The sequence below is a fragment of the Thamnophis sirtalis genome, unplaced genomic scaffold (genome assembly GCF_051295495.1).
Source record: "Thamnophis sirtalis isolate CommonGarterSnake01/CBP01778 unplaced genomic scaffold, rThaSir2_p1.2 scaffold_4, whole genome shotgun sequence".
Lineage (NCBI taxonomy): Eukaryota > Metazoa > Chordata > Lepidosauria > Squamata > Natricidae > Thamnophis > Thamnophis sirtalis.
In genome coordinates, this window is record NW_028261384.1 from 128,713,669 (window position 1) to 128,740,647 (window position 26,979).

The 26,979-nt window shown below is 38.7% G+C and overlaps 1 protein-coding gene across 1 annotated transcript; it reads right to left on the reverse strand.

The window, feature by feature from the left end:
- Window positions 1–562: 562 nt before the first annotated feature.
- Window positions 563–26,612, reverse strand: LOC106547807 (vomeronasal type-2 receptor 26-like). The gene is made up of 6 exons (XM_087714805.1): window positions 26,422–26,612; window positions 25,308–25,485; window positions 16,316–17,182; window positions 5,756–5,983; window positions 4,125–4,251; window positions 563–1,470 (listed from the first exon to the last, which is right to left on the reverse strand). The coding sequence occupies exons 1-6, from the start codon at window positions 26,610–26,612 to the stop codon at window positions 563–565; spliced, it is 2,499 nt and encodes an 832-aa protein (XP_087570931.1).
- Between the last annotated feature and the right edge of the window lie 367 nt (window positions 26,613–26,979).

Genomic DNA, 26,979 nt, shown 5'->3' on the forward strand with positions numbered 1-26,979 from the left:
CAGATAAGGACCTTGGCAGCAACTCAGACAAACCTTGGTAGCAACTCAGACAAACCTATTTGCATCCTTTTAGAGAGTCATTGAGGCCACCTGGAGGTTTACCTGTGTCATCAGGATCACCTGAATGGTGCAAATTGTGTGGAGCCTTCTTGGAATTATTGAAAGGATTCTTTTTTTTCCTGCTGAGAGTGGACTGTTCAATTTCAACATAGATGGCCTCTTTAACTTCTCTGATTTGAAGAAAAAGCTTCTTGGATGAGGTCAGATGTCTTTAAAGAAAAACCAGAAAGTCCAGTTACCTCTTGAAAAAAAAAGGATCTTTGGGACAACCATGGCGTGAATAACTGAGAATCTCTATAGATAGGTTGTATATTAAGTTTTTATTTTTTGTAAGCCTTCCAGATTCATGGAGAGTGAGTGGCGGCCATACAAAATTTCTAAATAAATAAATTAGCTTTTACTTTTTTACTTTAAAAAAAAATCCACTTTAACAATGACAAGTTATTTGCAAATTGTATCCCTTCATTACACACTGTTTGTTCATCACAAAATCAGAAACTTTTCATTGCCTCATTGTTATTCTTCTTAGCTGTTCCTTACTGTTCAGTTCTGGTTTTCTTATCATAATATAACATTTGGGGAAGAAAATACAAGCCAATAGTCCACCACTGGAGGACAAAATAGAAAAAATCTCCACGGCCACCGTATATTTCCCCTTTGCGCTCAAGTATGTGGGAACAAAGGTGAGCCAAACACTACTAAACACCAGCATGCTGAAAGTGATGAATTTGGCTTCATTAAAGGTGTCAGGTAACTTCCTGACCAGGAAAGCCACTATGAAGCTGAAAGTTGCCAAGAAACCCATAAAACCAAGGACACAGTAGAACATGATGGTTGAGCCTTCATTACACATCAGTACAATTTCTTTTGGCATAGAATGCATGTCGACATCTAGGAATGGGGGTGAGATTGATAGCCATACTGTACAAATAATCGTTTGAATAAAAGCACAAAAAAGAACAATAGAAACAGCCAGTCGCTTCCCCATCCATTTTTTAATTCTGGACCCTGGCTTGGTAGCCATGAAAGCAAGAATTACAATGATAGTCTTTGCCAAAATGCTAGAAACTGCCACGGAGAAGATGATGCCAAAAGTAACTTGCCGAAGAAGGCATGTCCACTGACGAGGTTGGCCAATGAATAGCAAAGCACAGAGAAAGGAGAGCAGGAGGGAGACGAGAAGAATGTACGTGAGGGTCTCATTATTGGCTTTCACAATAGGGGTGTCATTGTGTTTAATGAAGAGCCAGAGCATCAAAAGGGTAATGAGAGAAAAGGAAATAATAAAACTGGTGAAGACGATCCCCAAAGTTTCTTCATAGGACAAAAATGTTACATATTTTGGAATACATAAATTTTGCTCCTCATTGGGATAATGATCTTGTGGACACTGAAAACAATTGTCCATGTCTGGAAGAAAAAAAACCACCCAGATTTAGAATATTGTATTAAGGCAATCAAATTCATATTTTTACAGAACCTTGAAGAATATCATTTACCTTGAAAATGGAGCCAAATAAAGAAACTTATCCTCCTTCTACTTTTCTGAGTAAGTTATTTGTATATTTATTTCTTTGTCTCTTTGTTTCATATCATTTACAAACTTCCACAGTCAGACCAAATGAATGTCCATTTTAAATAAGTAAAAGAAGGTCAAATGGCTTTACTTAGATTGGGAAATTATCCAGTGCATAATCTAGAAATTTTCGTCCCCTTTCCTTTTCCATTTTAGTAACTTATCTCTAAAATCTTCATCTCATGATCCATAGTGCTTGTTCTGATCTAGACTTCCCAAAACATGAAGCCAACTCCTCATCAAGATAAAATCTTTTCATTTACTTTAAAGTGAATTCTTCTTCAGCAAAGTCCCAGCCAACAGTGTTTCAAGAGATTTCACATCTACAGACCTTTATCAGGCTTGGAGAGAAGCCAGGCTGATTTCTTCCAAACACCACTCTGTAGCAGACAATACTTGGCAAGAAGTCAGGAACAGATCTTCATCCTAATGAATTGAACTAATTATCTCCTGCAAACTCCCCCCCCCTTGTTCCTCTCTATTCCCTATGGGAGGGGCCACTAACCCTCCATCTATGGCTTTACTCCCAAGTCGGCCCTTGTTCCTTAGCCATTCCCTTTTTGTAGCAGCTCTATGCATGTGCAGGGAACATGCATGTTTTCTGCACATGCTGTTCTTCTGCCCCACTGATGTTTGACTCTGAAGGCAACTGTTAACTGGTATACAGCTCTGGCCCCCTCTCTGCCTCAAATGCAGAGCACCTGTCAGAGCCTTCCCCAGACTCCAAGACTGGCCCATGTTCCTCCCCAACCTCCTCACTGTTTGAATATGCTGTCAGATCCACTGGCTGCAGGCAGGTCACAACAATGCTTTTCAAAAATCACCTGGTCTTTCTTGGTGAGAGGACCAGTTGTCTTTTGAAAAGCATCTTTGGGACAACAATAACTTGGATGATGGAAAATCTCCATACATTTCTTCTCCTGAGATATTTGAATATAAATTCAGATCAGTGGTGGGTTTCAAAATTTATTAGAAACTACTCTGTAGCTGTGGCCTGTTCTGTGGGAGTGGTTCAGCAGTCATGTGACTGGGTGGATGTGGCTTGGCAGTTTTGTGACTGGGTAGGCATGGTCAACTTGGAAGATTTTGGGCTCAATTGTGATCATAAGTTCTCTTTCTCTTTCTTTCTTTCTTTCTTTCTTTCTTTCTTTCTTTCTTTCTTTCTTTCTTTCCTTCCTTCCTTCCTTCCTTCCTTCCTTCCTTCCTTTTCAATTCACAGAGCTCCCAATTCAGGCTCTTATCGCTCTGGGGTTAATCGAATATGTTTAGTTGTCCTGCTATCTCTTGGCCTTGGTTCCTGACTTTTTAGCAGAGCATCAGAGAGGGCTGATTTGAAATGGCTTTTTTTCCTTTTGCCGAAGACAGATTTCTCTGCCACTCAGCAAGTGACCTGGTGGGTGTCCGAAGGTGTTGGGCATTCCACAGAAGGCATGCATGTCATGCACACACACACACACACAGAGACACACACACACACACACAGACTGTGCTTGCAGCAATGCAAGGTGCATGTTTAAGGGGGACTGGATCAGCTGGGAGGATGGCAAAAAAGAAGCCTCTATTTCTCCACTGCCAAGGCTCACAGATAAAGGAAGCTCACTGGCTGCAGCCCTACATGCCCTGCTTAGCTGGGTGGCTGGCCAGGAAAGCAGTAAGGAGGTGAGCACCGGCCATCATCCCTGCCACCTTTGTCTGTGAGCCACGGCAGCGGAGAAACAGTGGCTTCTTTTTTGCCAGCCTCCCAGCAGATCCAGTCCTCCTTACATATGCAGTGTGTGTGTGAGACAGCCACCTAATTTCCAATGGGGGGATCTATGCAGAGGGAGGAAAAATGCATGGATTCCCCCCCCCCATTGGAAACAAGGCAGCTGTCAAAGAGAAGGGAGCAGTGCGTACCACGTGGGCTTGGCCAAAAGCCGAATCCTTGCCTCCCGTTCCTTCTTCAGTTGTTGGACAAGCCCACATGGCGTGTGCTGCTCTCTTCTCTTTGACAGCCATCTCTTTCCAATGGGGGGAATCAATGCAGAAGGAGGAAAAATGCATGGATCCCCCCCATTGGAAACCAGACAACTGTCAAAGAGAAGGGAGCAGTGCGCACCACATGGGCTTCTCCTAATCTTCCATTCTGACAAAGGAAGTGGGTGGGTGGAGCAAGCCTGGTGCAGACAGGTGGGACAAGCGAGCAGTGACTAGGCAGGTGGGAGGGAGAAGTGAGTGGGAGGGGCAGGCCAGGGGAGAGAGCATTCCAGTACGGTGCCTCCAGAGGATCAGGTACAGGAAGGCATGCTAAATTTCACCAACCAGTATGCCTATACAGGTGCATACCAGCTGAAACCTAACCCTGATTCAGATTCTTTTACATCTCTAAAAATTGTGCAAGTTTCAAAGATTAGCTAAGTATATATCCACAATCTTAGTCTACAAAGTTCAAATTGATTTTTGCCTGGAGCACAGACTGGAAGTCATTGCTGTCCATGATATTGCTTACCCTTGTGGTTCGAAATCTTCCCTTCGGGGCAAGGTGTACAATGATAACAGCAAAATGACTTTCCTTCTTGCTTGACCTTGCTATAGCCTGAATGGCAACTGGGATTGCAAAGAGAAGGGGGCTGTGTCTATTCAGAAAACACACAAAAACATTTTTCATCTGTGATAAATGTGTATGTCAAGAGTATCTTTACTTCTCATTGTTTGTAGTTTCTTAGAAGGAAATTATTTAGGATTTCTAATTTCACATATCAAATTTAAAGTCTTTGAGAATAAAATTGCATGTTTTGTTATAAGTAATATAATATAAACAATATTTTGTGTAAATATAGGTCCTATTGATACACAAAATTAAAATCCTTCAAGTGTTTCTGGAGAGTTTAATGAGTCAATGTGAAATCACACAGGTAGGATTTTACCAATTATATAACTAATTTTTTCCAAATCAGAAAAATTCTAATCCCCTAGAAGGAATGAATTTGTATTATATAAATTGTCTATGACTGTAATCAGAATCACTTTTGCTAGAACATCTATCTTTTTCCAAGTCAGAGTAAATATAGAATGTGTGAGCACTATATTTATTTGTTTGTTAAATTTAGTTTGTCAAACATGTATGAGATAATAGATATAAGTATACACATGGCAAATTAATACAAATAAATGGGGATAATAGGACAGGGACTGTAGGGATGCTCGTGTGCTTATGCACATCCCCTTACAGACCTTTTAGGAAAGGCGTGAGGTTCACGCTAGACAGTTAAAGGTTAAAGTTATGGGGGTTTGAGGATGTAACAACAGAGTCAGGTAGAACATTTCAGGCATTGACCACTCTGTTGCTGAAGTCATATTTTCTGCAATTGAGTTTGGAGCGGTTTACCTTGAGTTTGTATCTGTTGTTTGCCTGTGTTATTGCGGTTGAAGCTGAAGTAGTCATTGACAGGTAGGACACTGTAGCAGACAATTTTGTGTACTACGCTTAGGTTACACATTAGTCGGTGTAGTTCTAGGGTGTCCAAGCCCAAAATTTCAAATCTAGTGCCATAAATTATTCTATTGTGAGCAAAGGAGTGGAGTACTCTTCTTGTAAAATACTTTTGGACTTGCTCAATTGTATTAATGTCCGATATTCAGTGTGGATTCCAGACAGGCTATTCATATTAATATACCATATTTTTGGAGTATAAGACACACTTTTTTCCCTCAGTAAAGAGGCTGAAAATCTGGGTGCATCTTATACACTGAATGCAGCATTTTCTGCCTCCCAAAACCCCACCTCTTTACAAAAATGGCTGTGCATAGCCTTTAGGAGGCTTTCAGAGTGTTCCTGGGTGCTGGGGAGGGCAGAAATGAGCAAAAAACAGACTGTTTTTTGCTCAATTTTGCCTCACCAGCCCCCAGGAGCACTCTTTAAGCCTCCTAAAGGCTATGCATGCCCTTTTTTAACCAAAACTTTTTGGGAGGTCTGCAGAGTGTAAAAACCTTTTTTTTTTATTTGCCTCTTCAAAATCTTGGTGCATCTTATACTCCGATGCGTCTTATACTCCAAAAATATGGTACTTTCCTCCCAAATTAAAAACAGGTAGAAGGCACATTGCCATGCATATGAGGAAGAGGGCACTATGAGCCTACCTGATTAAACCTGTGTGTCCACATTATGGTTTTCTCTGAAATAGTAAACATTTCTTCATCAGAAGACAGGGGTCGTAGCTCTCCAACTTTGACTCTAAAGAAGGATTGGTTGGGGAATATAACCCAATTGATAATATCAAATCCAGTTTCCAGTTTCCCATTTGGAGTGAAGTAAAGTGTTTCCCCAACACTATTATTAAAGAAGACATGTCTCACAAAATAGTTGAGCTGAAGAAGGGAAAAAAGAACGGAAGGGAAGGGAAAGAAAGGGAAGAGAAGAGAGCACGTCATCAGTATATAATAAAGGGCTTTAATCTTTCCCCATTTGAATTTGATCTCCCTAAAGAAGATCTATTCCATGTTAAACAGAGGAAGAAAGAGGAAATGATCATGAAACATGAATTAAAAACATTTTTGCAGAAATACCAGACCTGACCCCTGGAATAGACATTATAAAATTTGGACACTCTAGGGTGATTCTCCATGACTTATATCCATTTCTTTATAATGGGCAGTAGGAATATCCTGAAAAAGTAGAAGGAAAAGCCAAAAACAAGACATCTTATATTTTAAAAAGGTACTTGGTTGATACCTAGGACCCTGGCAGCAAACCAGCAGAGATCCGGACCCTTCCCACCCTCGTGGCCCTCCAAAAAGCCACTAAGACCTGGCTGTTCCGACAGGCCTGGGGTTGCTGATTTCCAAATCAGGTGCAACCCCCAGTTAACCGAATGTATGTTGTGTTTTTTAAATTGTTTGTATTGTTTGTATTCTCCCCCTGTGTGTTATTTACTTCATTTTGTATTTGTAAGCTGCCCGGAGTCCTCCGGGATTGGGCGGCATATAAACCCATTAAAATTGCAAAATTGTGAAAATTGCGAACCATTAGCACCAGTCACTGCTATTTGTAAAGCATTTTTGAATGTTCAGTTGGCTGAGTTTCATGTTTAATGAATAAAGTGAACAACAATAATAATAATAATAATAATAATAATAATAATAATAATAATAATAATAATAATAATAATAATAATAATAATCAGATGGTCAAGATCTTGTGGGATTTCCGTATACAAACTCCGCCGTTGCCGGTCCCAAGCCCGGATGAGAAAGGAGGAAGGTTGGGATCAGGTTGGCATCTGGTCCCGTAAAAAAACCCCTGCCAACCCATACAATATGGTGAAAAAAACGAATAAGAATTCCATACCGCATCGGTCGTCGCGCGGGTTAACAAGGGCCGCGGCGGATGTTGGGGTCCCTGGACATCCGTCGACAAGTGGGCTACAAGTGGACCAGCCAACAAAACGACAAAAATATAGTGCAGATGAAAACCGTGCCATAATGGCCTGTTACTACAACTCAGAGCCAGAAAAAAGAGGATATTTAAAGCGAATGTATGAATTATGGAAACAACAATATCCAGATTCAAATGTTACTGAACAACGACTAGCAGATCAAAGGCGATTTATTATACGGAATAAAGTGTTTAGTGAAGTTGAACATGAGGAAATTCAGGCAAATTGCAAAACCCAAAAAACAATATCACAAGCGGAAATAACTGATATTCAAGACACAACTAAAGACACTATAGTAGAACTCCCAGAAGAAGCTCTCGGGGAGGAAATAACATCACCACCACTAGAACCAGTTATCATTGAACCAACTGATGAACTAACTCAAAAACAAAAAGAATTGAAGGATAAGATCATGGAACATTTTCTGCTTAATGAGGAAAGGCAACATTTACCATCACTAAAAACTGTGCCTAAGAAAATTTTGGCCCCTATCATGAAAATGGTTAATGCAGTGTTTTCAACAATTGAACCGGGATCCATCTTGGAAACAAACCAGTTAATGTACAGTGCAGCTGTAATAGTCACTAACGAACTAGGCATTAAAATTAAAGTACCTAGTCACACAACAGAAAAAGCATCAAAGCCAAAGTGGAAAATCCGTCTAGAACAAAAAATCAAAAAATTAAGGGCAGATGCTAGTAACTTAAAGAACATGCATGAGCAACGGCTTAAAAACAACAAAATCATAGATCGGCTAATCAGAAGATATAGATTGGATACAAGAAACATCAATGAAGCTGTAGAGATTGTAAAACAGCAGATAACAGCAACAGCTAGAAAAATTGAAAGATATGAGGCACGAATCATCCAATATAAACAAAATCAGGAATTTCGATCAGACCAACGGCGTTTTTATCAAAGTCTTAATGTGAATGGTGACACCAAAAGTGAAAAACCAGAAAAGCAGGCCACAGTTGAATTCTGGAAAGAATTGTGGGAAAATGCAAAGGACTACAACAAGGAAGCAAAGTGGATACATGACTTTGAGAAAAGCATTGGCAACAAACAAATGCAAGTATTAGAAATAACAACTGAGATGATCAAAAATCGAGTTAAAAAGGTAAAGAATTGGACATCACCTGGAAAGGACCAATTACATGGTTTCTGGCTCAAATATCTGACCAGTTTACATGCAATATTGGCCAGGCAACTGAATGAAATTTTACAAAAGGGCCAAATTGATGAATGGTTGACAACTGGAAAAACATACTTGATTCAGAAAGATCCAACTAAAGGAACAACACCTGAAAACTATAGACCAATAACATGCTTACCAACAACCTTCAAATTACTCACAGGCATTATTGCAGATAACATGATGGATTATTTGGAAACAAACAACATCTTGCCAGTAGAGCAAAAAGGCAACAAAAGAAGGAGCAGGGGCACAAAAGATCAGCTTCTAATTGATAAAATGATATTAGAAAATTGTAAGAACAGAAAAACGAACTTGAATATGGTCTGGATTGATTACAAAAAGGCATTTGACTCACTGCCACATAGTTGGATCATAAAATGCTTAGAAACAACTGGCATTAGCAAAAATATTACATCCTTTACTGAAAAGGCAATGAAACAATGGAGAACTGAGTTGGCAGTAGGGAATGAGAGCTACGGAATGGTTAATATCAAGCGAGGAATTTTCCAGGGTGATTCACTTTCACCTCTTCTCTTCATCATCGCAATGATCCCACTATCAGTAATCTTAAAAAAAATGAAATTAGGCTACCAAACAGCCAAAAAAGCTGAAAAAAATTCGCATTTACTATATATGGATGATTTGAAACTCTATGGAAAGTCAGAAATAGAAATCCAATCATTGACAAATACAGTCCGAGTATTCAGCACCGATATTTCAATGCAGTTTGGCATGGAAAAATGCGCCACTGTATCCATAAAAAGGGGCAAAATCACTGCATCTGAGGGAATTGAAATGCCCAATGGCCAACTAATTAAATGCAAAGAAAATGAAGCCTACAAATACTTAGGCATTCTGCAGTTGGATAACATCAAGCATGGAGAAGTAAAAACTATTGTCAGGCGAGAGTACACCAACAGAGTTAGGAAAATTTTGAAATCTAAATTGAATGGTGGAAATACAATCAAGGCCATAAATACCTGGGCAATACCAGTTATAAGATACACAGCTGGCATAGTTAACTGGACACAAGCTGATTTGGACCTTTTGGACCGAAAAACCAGGAAACTAATGACAATGCACTACAGTTTACATCCACGTGGTGATACTGATAGACTATATCTGCCCCGAAAATCAGGTGGCAGAGGATTATTACAAGTGAAGCAAACAGTTGAAGAAGAAAAACATGCACTGGCTGATTATTTAAAAGACACTCAAGAACATCTATTAATCGAAGTAAAGAACAAAAATCTACTGAAGGCCCAACAGACAAAACAAGAATACAGAAAAGATGTGATAAAATCAAGAATGGAGAGTTGGCAGAACAAAGCACTGCATGGTCAATTTCTGGAAAAAATAAAAGATAAAGTGGACAGTGAACAAACTTGGTTATGGTTAAAAACAGGTACATTAAAGAAAGAAACAGAGTCACTAATCCTGGCTGCGCAAGAACAAGCTATCCGCACAAATGCTATTAAGGCCAAAATCGAAAAATCCTCTGATGATGCCAAATGCAGACTTTGCAAAGAAGCTGATGAAACTGTTGATCACATACTCAGCTGCTGTAAAAAAATCACGCAGACTGATTATAAATTGCGGCACAATTCAGTAGCACAAATGATCCATTGGAATTTGTGCAAAAATTATAATATTAAAACAGCAACAAACTGGTGGGAACATCAGCCTGAAAAAGTCACCGAAAATCAGATGGTCAAGATCTTGTGGGATTTCCGTATACAAACCGACAAAATACTGGCGCATAATACACCAGACATCACACTGGTTGAGAAAAATAAGGTCACAATCATAGACATCGCAATACCAGGTGATAGCAGGGTCGCCGAGAAGGAGCATGAAAAAATCGCAAGATACCAGGACTTAAAAATCGAAATTCAACGACTATGGCACAAACCAGCAGTGGTAATTCCAGTGGTAATTGGCACACTGGGTGCTATTCCAAAAGCACTGGAATTACATTTAAAACAGTTAAAAATTGACAAAATCACCATCAGTCAAATGCAAAAAGCCGCACTGCTTGGATCTGCACGCATATTACGAAAATACGTTACGACGTCCTAGGCCCCTGGGTGGGGCCCGACTAGTAACCAATGCCAAATCCGGCGAAACAACTGGCCGCTGTGATACAATTGTATAATAATAATAATAATAATAATAATCAGATGGTCAAGATCTTGTGGGATTTCCGTATACAAACTGACAAAATACTGGCGCATAATACACCAGACATCACACTGGTTGAGAAAAATTAGGTCACAATCATAGACATCGCAATACCAGGTGATAGCAGGGTCGCCGAGAAGGAACATGAAAAAATCGCAAGATACCAGGACTTAAAAATCGAAATTCAACGACTATGGCACAAACCAGCAGCGATAATTCCAGTGGTAATTGGCACACTGGGTGCTATTCCAAAAGCACTGAAATTATATTTAAAACAGTTAAAAAATGACAAAATCACCATCAGTCAAATGCAAAAAGCCGCACTGCTTGGATCTGCACGCATATTACGAAAATATGTTACGACGTCCTTGGCCCCTGGGTGGGGCCCGACTAGAGGGTTGTGACCAGAGGTTCTACTGTATTCATGCCTTTACATTCATGCCTTTACATACTGCCTTTACATATCACATGTACATGTTACATACTGCCTTTACATATCACCTCAAAATGTTGCACAGCCTTCATAAGTTTCTAATACAGATAAAATTAAATACAACATCAAAACCATAAAAAAGTAAAATTAACCTGGCTGGAAAATCCTATGCCTGTCTTGCTATTATTACTGACACACTTGCTGCAATATTTGATGACTAAAAGAAAAAAAAAAACATTGTTAAAGTGTGTATTATGTTCACTCCCATGTCTTGTCTGCTGTGTTGATTTTGAATTCATTAAAAGAGCTTATTTTACATCAAATCCCTCTCATATTATTCTCCTATGTTCAATAAACCCTAAGAGACAGCATACTATACATGAAATTCCTGTAACTGTATATTTAGTAAATTGTGGAGTTGGGTTTATCCAATTAACTCAGTTTTTGGACTTGAGTAATCACATACAATAAAGGAAATAAAACTATTTAGAATGAAGTGTAGTTGGCTATTTCTGATTAAGGGTGTCATGCAGAAACAATTATAGTTTTGGTCAGGAAAATACCCTAAAAAAACCCTTTTGTTCTTTCAGGTTTTTTTTTAATGATTTTTCCATGGCACATCACATATTGTTTTGAATAAAAAAACAGTAGCTGCACATTTTTAAAAACCTACATTATTTTAAAATGCATTAAAAAATAAAAGAAAAAAACCCAGCACACTTACCAGAAAGTTTCTTTTTCCACCATTTTGAGCAGTCCTCCAATCTCTGTGCCCCTCCCCTCCGGAAAATCCAGGAAGTAACACTGGCGACCCCTCTAGCCATTTCCTGCAGCTCTATGGTACTAGGATCATTTTTTTTCTTATAAAATGAGGTAAACGCGATCGGCGTGGCGGGAGGGGAGATATCCGTTTTGTTGCTTTAACGTTTTAATATCTTCAGTGAAAGTACTGAGACAGAGAGAGAGGTTAGACAGGGTGTCTTTTGTCTTGCCCCGGTTAGGATTTCTTAAGCAAATCCATTGGGCTTTCAACATGAAGCCAGAAAAAAAATCGGGACTTTTTTAAAAGGCAGAGGGACGTGGGAAAAATTGTTAAAAATCGGGACTGTCCCGCTGAAATCGGGTCATCTGGTCACCCTATATATGGATGATTTGAAACTCTATGGAAAGTCAGAAATAGAAATCCAATCATTGACAAACACAGTCCAAGTATTCAGCACCGATATTTCAATGCAGTTTGGCATGGAAAAATGTGCCACTGTATCCATAAAAAGGGGCAAAATCACTGCATGTGAGGGAATTGAAATGCCCAATGGCCAATTAATTAAATGCAAAGAAAATGAAGCCTACAAATACTTAGGCATTCTGCAGTTGGATAACATCAAGCATGGAGAAGTAAAAACTATTGTCAGACGAGAGTACACCAACAGAGTTAGGAAAATTTTGAAATCTAAATTGAATGGTGGAAATACAATCAAGGCCATAAATACCTGGGCAATACCAGTTATAAGATACACAGCTGGTGTAGTTAACTGGACACAAGCTGATTTGGACCTTTTGGACCGAAAAACCAGGAAACTAATGACAATGCACTACAGTTTACATCCACGTGGTGATACTGATAGACTATACCTGCCACGAAAATCAGGTGGCAGAGGATTATTACAAGTGAAGCAAACAGTTGAAGAAGAAAAACATGCACTGTCTGATTATTTAAAAGAAAGTCAAGAACATCTATTAATCAAAGTAAAGAACAAAAATCTACTGAAGGCCCAACAGACGAAACAAGAATACAGAAAAGATGTGATAAAATCAAGAATGGAGAGTTGGCAGAACAAAGCACTGCATGGCCAATTTCTGGAAAAAATGAAAGATAAAGTGGACAGTGAACAAACTTGGTTATGGTTAACAACAGGTACATTAAAGAAAGAAACAGAGTCGCTAATCCTGGCTGCGCAAGAACAAGCTATCCGCACAAATGCCATTAAGGCCAAAATCAAAAAATACTCTGATGATGCCAAATGCAGACTTTGCAAAGAAGCTGATGAAACTGTTGATCACATACTCAGCTGTTGTAAAAAAATTGTGCAGACTGATTATAAATTGCGGCACAATTCAGTAGCACAAATGATCCATTGGAATTTGTGCAAAAATTATAATATTAAAACAGCAACAAACTGGTGGGAACATCAGCCTGAAAAAGTCACCGAAAATCAGATGGTCAAGATCTTGTGGGATTTCCGTATACAAACCGACAAAATACTGGCGCATAATACACCAGACATCACACTGGTTGAGAAAAATAAGATCACAATCATAGACATTGCAATACCAGGTGATAGCAGGGTCGCCGAGAAGGAACATGAAAAAATCGCAAGATACCAGGACTTAAAAATCGAAATTCAACGACTATGGCACAAACCAGCAGTGATAATTCCAGTGGTAATTGGCACAATGGGTGCTATTCCAAAAACACTGGAATTACATTTAAAACAGTTAAAAATTGACAAAATCACCATCAGTCAAAAGCAAAAAGCCGCACTGCTTGGATCTGCACGCATATTACGAAAATACGTTACGACGTCCTAGGCCCCTGGGTGGGGCCCGACTAGTAACCAATGCCAAATCCAGCGAAACAACTGGCCACTGTGATACAATTGTATAACAACAACAACAACAACAACAACAACAACAACAACAACAACAACAACAAGCTCCTTACTGGTATCATTGCAAACTAAATTTATGGATACTTGGAAAGAAATAACTTGCTTCGTGTAGAACAGAAAGGATGCTGCAAAAATTCAAGAAGAACAAAAGGACCAGCTGCTGATTAACCCTAATCCTAAAGAATTCAAAGAAAAGAAGAACCAACCTGTTCATGGCTTGGATAGACTATAAGAAATCATTTGAGTGAGTTCCTCATAGCTGGTTCAAGAAATGCCTGAAAATCTTTGGCATCAGCAGCAACATACAAAAATTCATGGAAACTTCAATGAACCTCTGGAAAATGAAACTTATAGCTAATGAAGAAATAGTGGGTGAAATTAAACAAGGCATTTTCCAGGGTGATTCCCTTTCACCCCTACTTTTTATACTCTCAATGCTACCACTGACATTCGAAAAATTTGCAAGATATTAAAGTCCAAACTGAGTGGAGGAAACATCATAAAAGCCATAAGTACCTGGGCTATACCTGTGATTCGATACTCTGCAGGAATAATTGACTGGACCAGATGGAGTTGGACAATTTGGACAGAAAAACAAGGAAGCTTATGACAACGAACCATGCTTTGCACCCTAAAGGTGATGTTGACCGATTATATCTACCAAGAGCAGAGGGTGGCCAAGGACTACAAGTAAAACAGACTGTGGAAGAAGAAAAACACAGCTTGAATGATTATATCCAGAAAAGTGAGGAACCAATGATTAAGGAAGTAAATAAAGGAGGCCTTTTAAAGACAACTAAGTCAAAAGCTGAATATAAGGAAGAAGTAATTGAGAAGCGAGCTGAAAATTGGAAAAGCAAAGCTATGCATAGCCAATACTTGAAATATATTGTAGGCAAAGCTGACCAAAAGCTAACTTGGAACTTGTTAAGATCAGGAGCATTGAAAAAAGAAACAGAAGGCTTTATTTTGGCAGCTCAAGAACAAGCCTTAGCCACAAACTGCATGAAGGCAAAAATTCAACATGTTACCACCAACAGCAAATGTCACCTCTGTAATGAGAAAGATGAGACAGTGGACCACTTGATCAGTGGATGCAGCAAAATTTCATAAACTGACTAGCTACAATACCATGACCACATTGCTAAGATCATTCACTGGAAATTGTGCCAAAAGTTTGGATTTGAGTACAGCAAAAACCACTCAGAACATCAGGTTCAGAAAGTTTTAGAGAATGAGAAAGTCAAGATCTTGTGGGACTTCAGAATCCAAACTGACAGGCATTTGGCCCACAACACACCTGACGTAACAATAGTTGAAAAGAAAAAAAGTATGGTTCATTGACATTGTAATACCTGGAGATGCACGGATTGAAGATAAACAGCAAGAAAAAAATCACAAAGTACCTGGAGTTGCAAATTGAAGTTGAGCGACTGTGGAAAAAGAAATTGTATGTTGTCCTGATTGTAATTGGAGCCCTTAGATCAATACACAAAGGGCTACTCACTATTTTGAAATTTTAAATTTATCAGACTTGAACATTCTAATTCTACAAAAAAACACCCTACTTGGAACAGTTTATATCCTTCGACGTTACCTTAACAGTTCCTAGGTCCTTGGTTAGGACTCGAGCTGTTGAGCTACCAACCAGCCCCAAAGGCTGTGAATCTCACCAAAGATTAACCATGTAACAACAACAGCAGCAGCAACAACAACAACAACAACAACAACAACAACAACAATGTCATGACTCTGGCTCTCTCAAAGATAAATACAGTGAGCATGGGAAGAAATGCATGGAGGCAAATAGACATGTCTCAGGATATTCCAATCTGGGTCAGTCACCAGGACCAGAGGATTAGTCTTCCGAGTTTTCAGACTCATGCTAGAGCCCATCTTCAGGGAACTTCTCTCTAGAAGAGAGTATGTTTTGTGCTGTTCTATGTGTGGCATTTATATGGTTCCTGTTGTATGTGGCTTTTAGATGCTGATTGAGATGTTGATGGCTGGTTATTAAGTCATTGGTTGCTATTTGCCTATGCTGCCAAGCCCTTGACTCCTAAATACTTGATAAGCTGGTGGTAAATCAGCATTCCTGTTGACTGATGAGGTTTCCAAGGCTTCAATCACTTTCCTGGCTGGTTTTGTGCCTGCTCGTCCAACATTCTTAGTAATTGCAAAATTGAATGTATGTCCTTTTTCATTACAGTGTGAGGCTTCCAATGAGTTGGATCTCCTCATCTGACTGATCACTTGTGTTTTTGCAATCTTGTGGTTAAGTTCCTCCTTGTCTGCCCTACATAGTCACAGGGGCAAGCTATGCAGTGGAAGACACATACTCAGACTTGCAAGCTTCTGTTGTTAGAACATTTAAATAAAATTATTAGATTTATAACTCTAAACCAGGATTAGGGTTAGGATTCTACCAGTTTGGTCGGGTTTGGGTGAACTGGTAGTGCTGAAGATCAGAACTGATTTACCCTGACTTTCAGGTGGGCGTATGCCCCCCGGGCTATATTCACCTATATTTCCATGTTTTTTAGCCCAGCTAATAGGTGCTGCAGAGTGGATTGCTGCACCTCAGCTGTTTTCCTGTGGTGAAGTAAGCACGTGCTCAGAGAACCTGTTGTTAAACTGGTAGGATCCCACCCCTGCCCTAACCCTAATCTGATCCCTCCCAAAAGGGTGAAAGAAAGATTTATCACCACATAATGACATGCCAAAAAGAAAAGAGTACCGCTCCTCAAGAGGATTTCCTTCATATCAACATGCACCAACTATTACCTTCCAGACAAGTTGATTGAGAAGGATCTGTCTTCCTTTATGGACCTTTGCTTGCCTCTTGACCCCCAAGGAAAGCATAGTGTATAAAGCATGTGCCACAACATAGACTGAATTATAGATGCTGTAGCTATGGGCAGTCATGCTGGTCTCAAAAACAGATGAAAGAAGTGTCTCCAGCTTCTCCACACCTGTGCAGGTCACTTTTGCTTGGCTGTCCAATGTGGATCCAGGAAACAAACATTCAAATGCCTCTTCCCAGAAGGGCCGAATAAATCCATTTCTGTCCTCCTTTTCCAAGTTAGGTTTTCTCATGTGAAGAAACTCCTGGAATCCTAATATCTGCCTTGAATGGATTGCAAAGCTCAGAGCACCATGGAGGAAGTCTATATTCTCATGCTTTTGAAAGGGAAGAGACGTGAACTCAACCTGAGCTGACATAACCCAAACTTTACATACCACTATTTCTGCGATATTCTCATATTTTGATATGGTGGGAAACACTCTTAGAAATACCATGGTCTTAATATCGCCATAAATAACAGAAACATTAGCAGTGCTTTCCGTTACAACACGGTATGTTTGAAATCCTTCTGTCACCATCTTATCGATGTTATCAACAAAAGTAATTATTGGGAATCTTTCAATGAAATCAAAGCAGATTCCTTTCTGAGAAAACATGGGAACGACATTCTGGACAAACCTCTCTCCGTTGTCATCATTGTCATATAATACCCCAATCCACCTCCACTGGAAATGTAAGAGTAACTGAAGAATTCCTCTATATTGTCTGTTCACATTTGGGAACATCTGGTGGTACAAAGCAGTCTGAGTTTTCCGACTTAACTCAGCAGCAGAACCATAGGTGAACTAAAATAGGAAGGAAGGAGGGAGAGAGGGAAGGAGGGAAGGAAGGAAAGAAGGAAGGAAGGAAGGAAGGAAGGAAGGAAGGAAGGAAGGAAGGAAGGAAGGAAGGAAGGAAGGAAAGAAAGAGGGCATGGGACAGAGATCTGAACATTTATTAAATATTTCAATTTCAATTGGATTCAGTAAATATGGATGTATCAGGGCTACTAGCTATACCATTTGGTAATGAAGATCGTTATTCAATTTGGAATCACTGTAAATTATTGAAATATCCTAGATCAGGGGTCAGCAACCACAATGTGGTTCATTCATCCCTGTCACTGGTCAGCTTCACAATTGATAAGGTTTTTGGTTAGGACAGGTAGAGGAAAAAGGATGTTACTCTAGGAGGAGACTCTATGGTGGGGGAACCGGACTTTGGATTGGCTCCAGAATTGAAAGGGGAGATTCCTTTTGAGATCTTTGTGGCTCTTTGAGTATTTAAGGTTGCCAACCCCTGTCCTAGATAATCAGTTTGGTGTTGTGGTAAAGGAACCATGCTATAAATCAGAAGGCCAAGAGTTGTAGTCTTGCCTTAGGCACAAAGTATCTGATTGACCATGGGCCAGTTGTTTTTTCTCAACCCTAGAAAAAGCATAATGATAACTACTTTGAAAAGCCTTGCCAAGGAAGCTGTATGGAGTTGTCCAGAAAATTGCCACCAGTCGAGAATCAATTGGAATCAATCAATCAATAATCAGTGTATAGGTGAGAGGGAGGAGCCAATTTTATGATGAGATGGTTGTGTGGTCTCAATGCTCTGAGACCACATCCAACACCTTTGCCACTGGGTGGTCCAAACGGACCTAAACCATCCCGAAGAGACAGTGAACAGGAAGAATACGTCTTGCTGATCTCGGGGATATAGCAAAATCCTTGAAAGAAGCAAGATAAGTTCTTCAAGCCGGTAACAAAAAATCCAGCCAAGGCTGACAAAGTCAGGGCAGCTCCAAAACAGAAGGATATGGAAAGAAAAGTGTTTCCAGCTGGTGAGGAATTTTTATTGTTTTAAAAAAGAGACTGCCTATAAAAACTCAAAAACCAATTTAAATTAAAGAATAGAAGACTCAAGCGGCTGAATTAATTTTGGAATGGTTTTGGATAGTGGTTATCTTACTTTTTAAATGTTATGTACATGGATCGAATCTATGCAAACCTTTTGAAATGGATGGATTAAGTTTTCTTCTTCTACCTTCTCTTTGTGACTCTCTGTAATTTACAAACTAAAGTTTTCCCCTTTTATTGCTGTGGGTATTTTTCTAATTCATTTAAAGTTTGGACCTCTTTTTCTAATTTGAAATACAAAAAAGATACAAAAAGAAACTCTTTAACAGTGTCTCCGCTCCGCTGGGAGGTTTTGTTGATTGGAGTTTTGTGTATTCAAAATGGAACATTTTTTCTTTCTTTCAGGGATTGCTTTGACTAGGCACCACAAGATTTTACTGTTTGGCTACAAGCTGATAAGAGCACATAGATGTCCCTTTGAAGTATATTTTCAACCAGAGAAAAGTGAAAATAACGTTCTTTGTTAATCTATGCTTTAATTTTATTAATTGTTCAAGCTAGAGCAGCTGTGTTTGTCAGAATTACACAATCTCAAGAAAAAATACAGGTCTTAACTTTACAAAATATATTTTCAGAATAACAGAAAATATAGTAGAGAAAAAATTGGAATACCTAGAGCACATAACAAGAAAATATGGTGAAAAAATTGAAAATGTTCATCAAATGCAAAATGGGGTGATTGAAACTCAGAACACCGAAGTGGAAAATGAATATAAAAAGACTAAACCTGCTGATATCTATGGTAATTGGTTTGTTCCTGAAAATGGAAAGAATGGAATACAGAAAGAGGAATGAAATGGAGAGGAAATCTATTTCAAAGGTAAAGATATAGAAGATAAAATTAAAGAACCTATGGACTTAAAGAAAGAAATTCCACTAGCAAAAGTTTCGATAACACTGCTGACAATCAAAGACAAACTGAATAAGGAAACAGAAAGAGGGCATCAAGATTATATGAGAGATCTTATAAGCAAGGAGTTGCTAAGAGAAGTCCATACAAAGCTGATCAAGAAAATGACTAGAGGATTGGTACCACAAATGGCAGAAGATATGAGATTGTTTTGTTATTGGAAAGATACAGGTTGATAGATGGAAGAATATAACTTAAAACAGTGAAATTTAGTGATAATAGCTATAGTTAAAGAAATAATCAATAATGATAATGTATACAAAGTGTAGTGTTATGATAAGTAATAATTGGATATGAATATTGAATGGTACCCATAAAAGGAAGATTAGAAATCCTTTTGGATTATATACAAAGGTTAATAAAAAAGAACTAAGTTAGATACAATTAAGTTTTGATTATTAGGGGGAAAATGTTATGATACAGGATATAGTCAAATAAAGGAGGGATAATGATGACAACATATATATATATATATATATATATATATATATATATATATATATATATATGTGTGTGTGTGTGTGTGTGTGTGTGTGTGTGTGTGTGTGTGTGTGTGTGTGTGTGTGTTTGTGTGTGTGTGTGTGTGTTGTGTGTGTGTGTGTGTGTGTGTGTGTGTGTGTTTTGTATTTGTGCACAAATACAACACAAATGTAACAAAAAGGCAACAGTAAAAATATTGTGTTTCTGTCTGGATGGTCTCTTGTGATGAGCCGATGGGCATATTTGGGCATACCTGAGGTTGTAACTATATATATAGTGTTCTTGATTAAAATTTTTGCTGCCTGGAGCTGAGGTGAAGCTGCCAAAGCTCCCGCCCATGGCAGCAGCGGTGCTTCCTCCCCCTCCACTCGGAGCACCTGAGCTGGGCAACACGTTACCCCTGCCCTGCCCCCTCCTCCTCCGCTGTGCTTTTGAGGAGCAATCGGGCCTTTTTTCCTGCTCCCGCCCCTCCGCCGCCTTCCTACTGGCTCCCATGGCCTCAAGGCTCCTCAAAAGCACAGCAGGAGCTTTGGCGGCTTCACCTCAGCCACAGCACCGGGCAGCAAATCCGGCAGTGCTGTTAGAGGAGGAGGAGGCAGTAGCAGTTAGTCCGGTGGTGGCGGGGGCTTACCATCAGTCCAGTTGCCCCGTGCTCATCACAACAAATCACTGCGGCTGCGCGGGAGTTAAAAAGTGCTGCGCGGTGTTTTCTTGCCTTGGGAACAGTGGTCCCGCGGGGGAGTCTCCGGCCGCTGTGCTCGCCTCGCCCGCCGGCCCCCGAAGTGTGCGAGGGATGCTTTGGGGAAAGGCTCTGCTTCCAGACCCCGCCGAGGGCCACAGACACAGGTGGCTGTTTTCGGAGAGGCGGAGGCTTTCCCATGGCTTGTCTGGGTGGAAGTGGGGCTGGAAAGGCGAGCCGCTCCCCCACCAATCTGCCCGCTCACTCGCTATACCCCGCCCATGTAAGTGGTGGCGGATGGGTGGGGGAACAAATGAGCGGCTCACTCACTCCACGCCCATCCGCTCGCTCACTTGCTACAGTACCCAGCCCATGCGAGCGGCAGCGGATGGGCGGGGGAACGAATGAGTGGCTCACTCGCTCCCTGCCCATCTGCCTGCTCACTTGATACACCCAGTCCATGCAAGCGGCAGCGGATGGGCGGATGGGCAGGGGAACGAATGAGCGGCTCACTCACTCCCCGCCCATCCGCTCGCTCACTCGCTACAATACCCCGCCCATGCGAGCGGCAGCGAATGGGCGGGGGAGCGAGCGAGAAGGCGCCAAAATTATATATATGTAGGTCTCTAGTTGTTCGGGTTTTCTCCTGCGTAGAATTGGAGATGTCTTGGCGACGTTTCGACGAAGTCTCATTCGTCATCTTCAGACTGCTTCAGACTACTTCAGGTTTGGTGTTTCCAGGAGTACTCACTGGAAACACAAAAACCTTTTGTAACCAACTGATACACTTTCTACAGTATGTAAAGAAGGAAGATTTTATGTGTTGTGCTTGTTTTGAAAATAAAAATAAATTCTATTTAAAAAAATAATCAGTGTATGGGTTACAAAAATGTCAAACTGAAGATATTTAATTCAAAATACTTTGTTATGGATGGCAATAGTTCAAATAAAAAAAACATAAAAAATGAAATGACAAATAAAGGCATGTCAATCATGCCTGTCTGTATCACATAGCTCTCCCCAAAATAATTAAATTACATGCATTTTTCCTACAGAGAAATGCTAGAGATCAAGATAGTGTTATTTCTTTTTTTTAAGTTTTTTTAATTTTGATTTAAAACAAATACAACATCCTTCTTTACATGCTATAGAAAGTGTATCAGTTGGTTACAAATAGACTTTTACGCATCTCTTCCACAGTCAAGAAACATAGTTCATGTTAGCTCGAGCATTTTAACTCAAATATTCATACATGTCACCATCATCATATATCCATTTCCATTTGACTATAATTATTATTTTTTTAAAAAAGAGATAATGATAATAATAATTTTTGTTTCTTAAACAATACATGCCCACACCAGTGGGGAAAGAAAAAAATCGAAGAAGAAAAAAAAAACAAGAAACAAAAAAGACAAAAAAACAAAACAAAAGAAAAACAAAAGAAAAGCCAAAAAAAGAAAAAAAGGTGTGTGTATGTGTATATATATGTGTGTATATATATGTGTGTGTGTGTATGTATATATATATATATATATATATATATATATATATATATATATATATATATATATATATATATATATATATATATATATATATATATATATATATATATATATATATATATATAGTATATCAGCTGGTTACAACATGTTTTGGTGCATCTCTTCCATTAATTCATATTATAATTAATTCATATCATAATTCATATTAATTCAAATATCTTAACCCATATGTTTACCATTGTGACATCATTATACCTCCACTTTTAGTTGACTACAGTTATTTAAACATCCTTCATCCTTAACTATGCCAAAGATTTAGTCCATAACCACATGCTAGCATTTCATTTACTTGTTTGTAAAATCCTCTATTAACATCAAATCCTCATATCCTGTTTTAGCTGAACATCCATAATATTTAATACCAAAAAATCCATCTTTCATGCAATGTAGTTTATTATCATTCTCCCTTTTTTATGTAATTATATCTTATATCGTAACATTTTCCCCATATTAGTTGACATTTAACTGTATATATTTTATTTTATTTTTTAATAGTAACAATTATTGTGATTAATAACCTTTGTATATGGTCTAAAAATATTTCCAACCTTCCCTTCTCATATCCAATTATTATTTATCATATCAACTCCACATTATATACATTACTATCAATATCAATTATTATTCAGCTATATCTATTACAAATAAGAGTAATTAGATTTAGCTAGTTTCAAATTGTATTCTTCCATCTATCAGCCTATGTCTCTCCAATAACAAAACCTTCTCAGTCCTAATGGCATTCGTAGAACAGATTTACCAAATGTTTTTATAAGCAAGTCCAAACAGGGATATCTTCGCACCTTTTTACTCAAGATGCCTCTGATGAAATAATAACGTTGTCCCAGGCTTGTTAAACTTTTCAATTTGTTTTTAATTCTCAAGAGTGGAGTTAAAAATTCTGCCAATGATGTTTCATAAGGTGTAGATTGTTTAATGCTTGTCATTCCTTCTGCGCTCTGTCTTTTAAAATAAATCTTCTGTAAGACTGCATCTCTTTGTCCCTCCGAAATAACCCAGACGCCCTGCATGTCAGCAAGTTGAGAGGCTTCATTTCTCACCTTCTTCGTTTGTATTTCAGGAGCATTCAAACATTCAACATTCTCACTTTTTTCTTCAAATTTTAATATCAAATGGTCCAATTTCCCCCCAAATCTTTCATATGAATCAAACAGTTTTTGAAATGCAGAAAAAAACATCTGAAATGAACTTTTCGGAGTATGTATCAATGCCATGTTGTGACACAGTCTAAAATATTTGCAAGTAAAAACACGCTGGGAGCTGTGCGATCTTATCTGATCTTAGACCAACACAGTCAAGCAATAAAAGTGTCAGATCATAAAAGGCCAATTTATAGTAAGTTAATTTACAGCCCACTTAAAGAGAGTCAGAGAAAGTATTAAAGCAGATCTTTGAAACATCTAAGAAATAGGTTAACCACCGGCCATAAATCCATTAGAAAAAAACCAATTCGCCGCTAGATTCTTCTGTTCTTTGGTTTCAATTAGCTTAGATTTTAGTGCGGACCGTCTCTCTTTGAGTAATAAAATCAGCTTACCAGATGAAATCCCTTCTACCATTCTTAGGGGCTGCTTGCAGTTTCGGTTAGCATACAGCTAATCCAAAAAGGGTTGGCAAAAGGGGTTGAGTTCCGAGCCACCCCGAGACCTGCGAACGTCTCTGAGGTCACTGGATCTCCCCAAACCTTCACTGTCTCTACAGGACAGCTAGGATCGAAAACGACCCGTCCATTCCCTCCGGAATAGGGGAATTTCAGGAATGGCCTGAAACTCCATCTTCTCACTGCTAAGCCCCGCCTTCTTCCAAGATAGAGTTATTTCTGATTTTGTCATGTCAGTCAATATTAGGGACAAATCATACTTTGGTTAGACTGTAGGCTAAAACAGAAAAGCTGCAAGGTGTTTCTACTGAGGGACTCTTAGGTACCACATTTCATTCTGAATTCAATTCTATTTTGTTAATCAAGTTTGTTTGTTTGTTTGTTTGTTTAGTTAGTTAGTTAGTTAGTTTGTCAAACAGGTATGAGATAACAGGTATAAGTATAAATATGGACATGAACACAGGAAATGGGTACAAATAAATGGGGTAATAGGACAGGGATGGTAGACACTCTGGTAAGCTTATGCACACCCACTACAGACCTCTTAGGAAAGGCGTGAGGTACACACTAGACAGTTTAAGGTTAAAGTTATGGGTGTTTGAGGGCATAATAACAGAGTCAGGTGGAACATTCCAGGCATTGACCACTCTGTTGCTGAAGTCATGTTTTCTGCAATCAAGTTTTGAGTGGATTACCTTGAGTTTGTATCTAATATTTGCCCATGTATTATTGTGGTTGAAGCTAAAGTAGTCATTGACAGGTAGGACATTGTAGCAGACAATTTTGTTTACTATGCTTAGGTCATACCTTAGTTGGTGTAGTTCTAGATTGTCCAAGGCCAAAATTTCAAGCCTGGTGGCATAAGGTACATTATTATGAGCAGAGGAGTGGAGTACTCTTCTCGTGAAATACCTCTGGACTCGCTCGATTGCATTAATGTCCATTATACAGTTTGAATTCTAGGCAGGTGAGCTATATTTGAGAATTAGTCTGGCAAAAGTTTTGTATGCCCTAGTTTGCCATACAATGTTACCAGAGAAGAAGCTTTGCAAAATTAGGTTTACAACTCTTAATGCCTTTTTGGCAATGCTCTTACAGTGAGCTCTGGGGCTTAGTTGAGTACTCCTAGGTCTTTGACTGAGTGAGGGTCATCTACAAGGTCATAACTGCCCAGCTTGTATTTGGTTTTCTGATTTTTCTTGCCAATGTGTGAGACAAGGCATGGTGTTCATCTCTGTTTCTTAGCTGAGGGAGCCACTGTTGTCTGAAGGCATTTTCTGTGGTCATGTGGCTATATGCCAAGGGTGACTGGAATGCTGTAACCTTCCAATTGAGGTGGTGCCTATTAATCTACTTGCATTTGCATGCTATCAAACCACTAGGTGAGCAGGAGCTGGGGCAGGGATGGGAACTCAACCTGTTTCATGGCACTTGGGTCCTGAACCTAGGCTGTGAGCTTTCCAGCTGACAAGTTGAACATATTTAATGGCTAAGCCATCATGTTCCTAATCAAGTATATTCACTGACCCAAAACCCAAATAATTATTTATGATAGCACAGACAAATCCTACACTATGAATCACAAACTTCTTCAGAACTATTTTTTAATATGAAAATATTTTAATAAACCCTTCCTCATTGCTGAAAGATCAAGCTGTCATTATTTTAATTAGAGTGCTTATTCAGGCAACATCCTCATGCCAAAAAAGGATGGGTTTATGAATGATGGCATATGAAAATAAAATTGAAAAGAGAAGAAAATATCTTACTTGTGGAACCTTGTAAATTGACAGAATAGCTGCCATGTGGATAAAGATTTCTGAATTAGGTCCTCCAATGACTGATACTGGATTGTTTGCTGTATCACACTTGTAGTTAGGAATGAACTTGCCCTGTGTTGAGAAGAGTTCCATTGAGGCATGATAGGTCCAGCTTGCGATAAAATGACTGTTATAGATATGGAAGCCCAGAGTGAAATTGGGCAAAATATGAGGATTTTCATTTATCTCCTTTACAGCAAATGCCAAAGACAAAATGTGTTGGTAGAGCTGCGTCACCACTCTGAAATGAAATTTAAAGACTGATTTGCGGAGAATTTGATCAAAAGATGGCATATAGTACAAAGCAATAAGATTTCTGGCTAATAAATTCCATGTAGCAATAGCAACAGCACTTATATACTGCTTCATAGTGTTTTTACAGCCCTCTCTAAGCATTTTACAGAGTCAGCATATTCTCCCCAATAATCTGGGTCCTCATTTTACCCACCTCGGAAAGTTGGAAGGCTGGATCAACCTTGTGCCAGTGAGATTTTAACTGCCGAACTGCAGCTAGGAGTCAGCTGAAGTACCCTGCAGTACTGCACTCTAACCACTGTGCCACCTAGTATGTAGTCATTTTATCTAATTTTAGTAACCCTAAACAAATACTGATTCATATAACTTTTATTTATTTATTTATTTATTTATTTATTTATTTATTTATTTATTTATTTATTTATTTATTTATTTATTTATCAAATGTATTTGTGACTGATCTCATGGTTCAAAGTGACCCTGTCAATGTTCACCAACTGCATGCATATTAAACATTTTAAACCATACCATAGAATGAGCAGAGAAATTCACCATCCAAACCACAAATACCAAATTATAAATACCAATATGTATATGGTGAAACTGCACACAATTTTACATCCCAATGTTTGGTTGCATCTCATAAATCAAACATTCTTAAAACAATTGCAATATTTATGATTGCAAGTAACTTGCATAGTCAATCTGTGCCATAAAGAGGGAAAGTGGTTAGAAGAAAAGATTAGCAAAAGAAGGTTCAGGCAGAACAGAGCAAAACATTCACAAATACATTTTACACCTCTCTTACTCGGTTTCATAGAAAAGGTCAATAGAAGGTCGTTCCTCAAAGGTTATTGTGTTTGAAAATATGTAGATCTGAGATAAAATTCCACCAAGGATAATATCTCCTAACTGATAGTATTTATGGAGAATTGGAAGAGGATCACTGATGATGCAATTCATGTGAGGAATTTTGCACAGCACATCAGGCAAAGACATCATAACCATGATAGAAAACTTGCATGAGATCATTCCTTTTTTGTATCACTTTCTCTGACTTCACATGATCTCTTATTGAATTCTTTGCTAAATAGCATAGCATCACCTGAAATGTTATTCTGCTGGTTTAGGTGGCTTTTATAGTCAAATAAGCATTTTTAATTTTTTTAAAATGTTTCTTCAAATCCAGATCAGAATGGTACACCTTTGACTTTGATTACAATTTTGTTTGACATATCTCACTTGTCCAGGGACTCGTAAAGCAAGCAGAAATAATTGTGATTAATTTGATAATTACCTGAAAGGCAATTCATTTGTTTATAATTACAAGTTCTCTGAAATTTTACAGAAATGTTTATTGTATCTC

What these genes read in the sequence shown, in the direction of transcription:
- LOC106547807 (XM_087714805.1), bottom strand. Translation starts at nt 26,612, where the DNA reads ATGTCTTTGCCTGATGTGCTGTGCAAAATTCCTCACATGAATTGCATC. An exon ending in GACCTTTTCTATGAAACCGA is followed by an intron (nt 25,486 to 26,421) that starts GTAAGAGAGGTG and finishes TATCTATAACAG; the next exon opens with TCATTTTATCGCAAGCTGGA. An exon ending in GGACACACAGGTTTAATCAG is followed by an intron (nt 4,252 to 5,755) that starts GTAGGCTCATAG and finishes TTTTCTGAATAG; the next exon opens with ACACAGCCCCCTTCTCTTTG.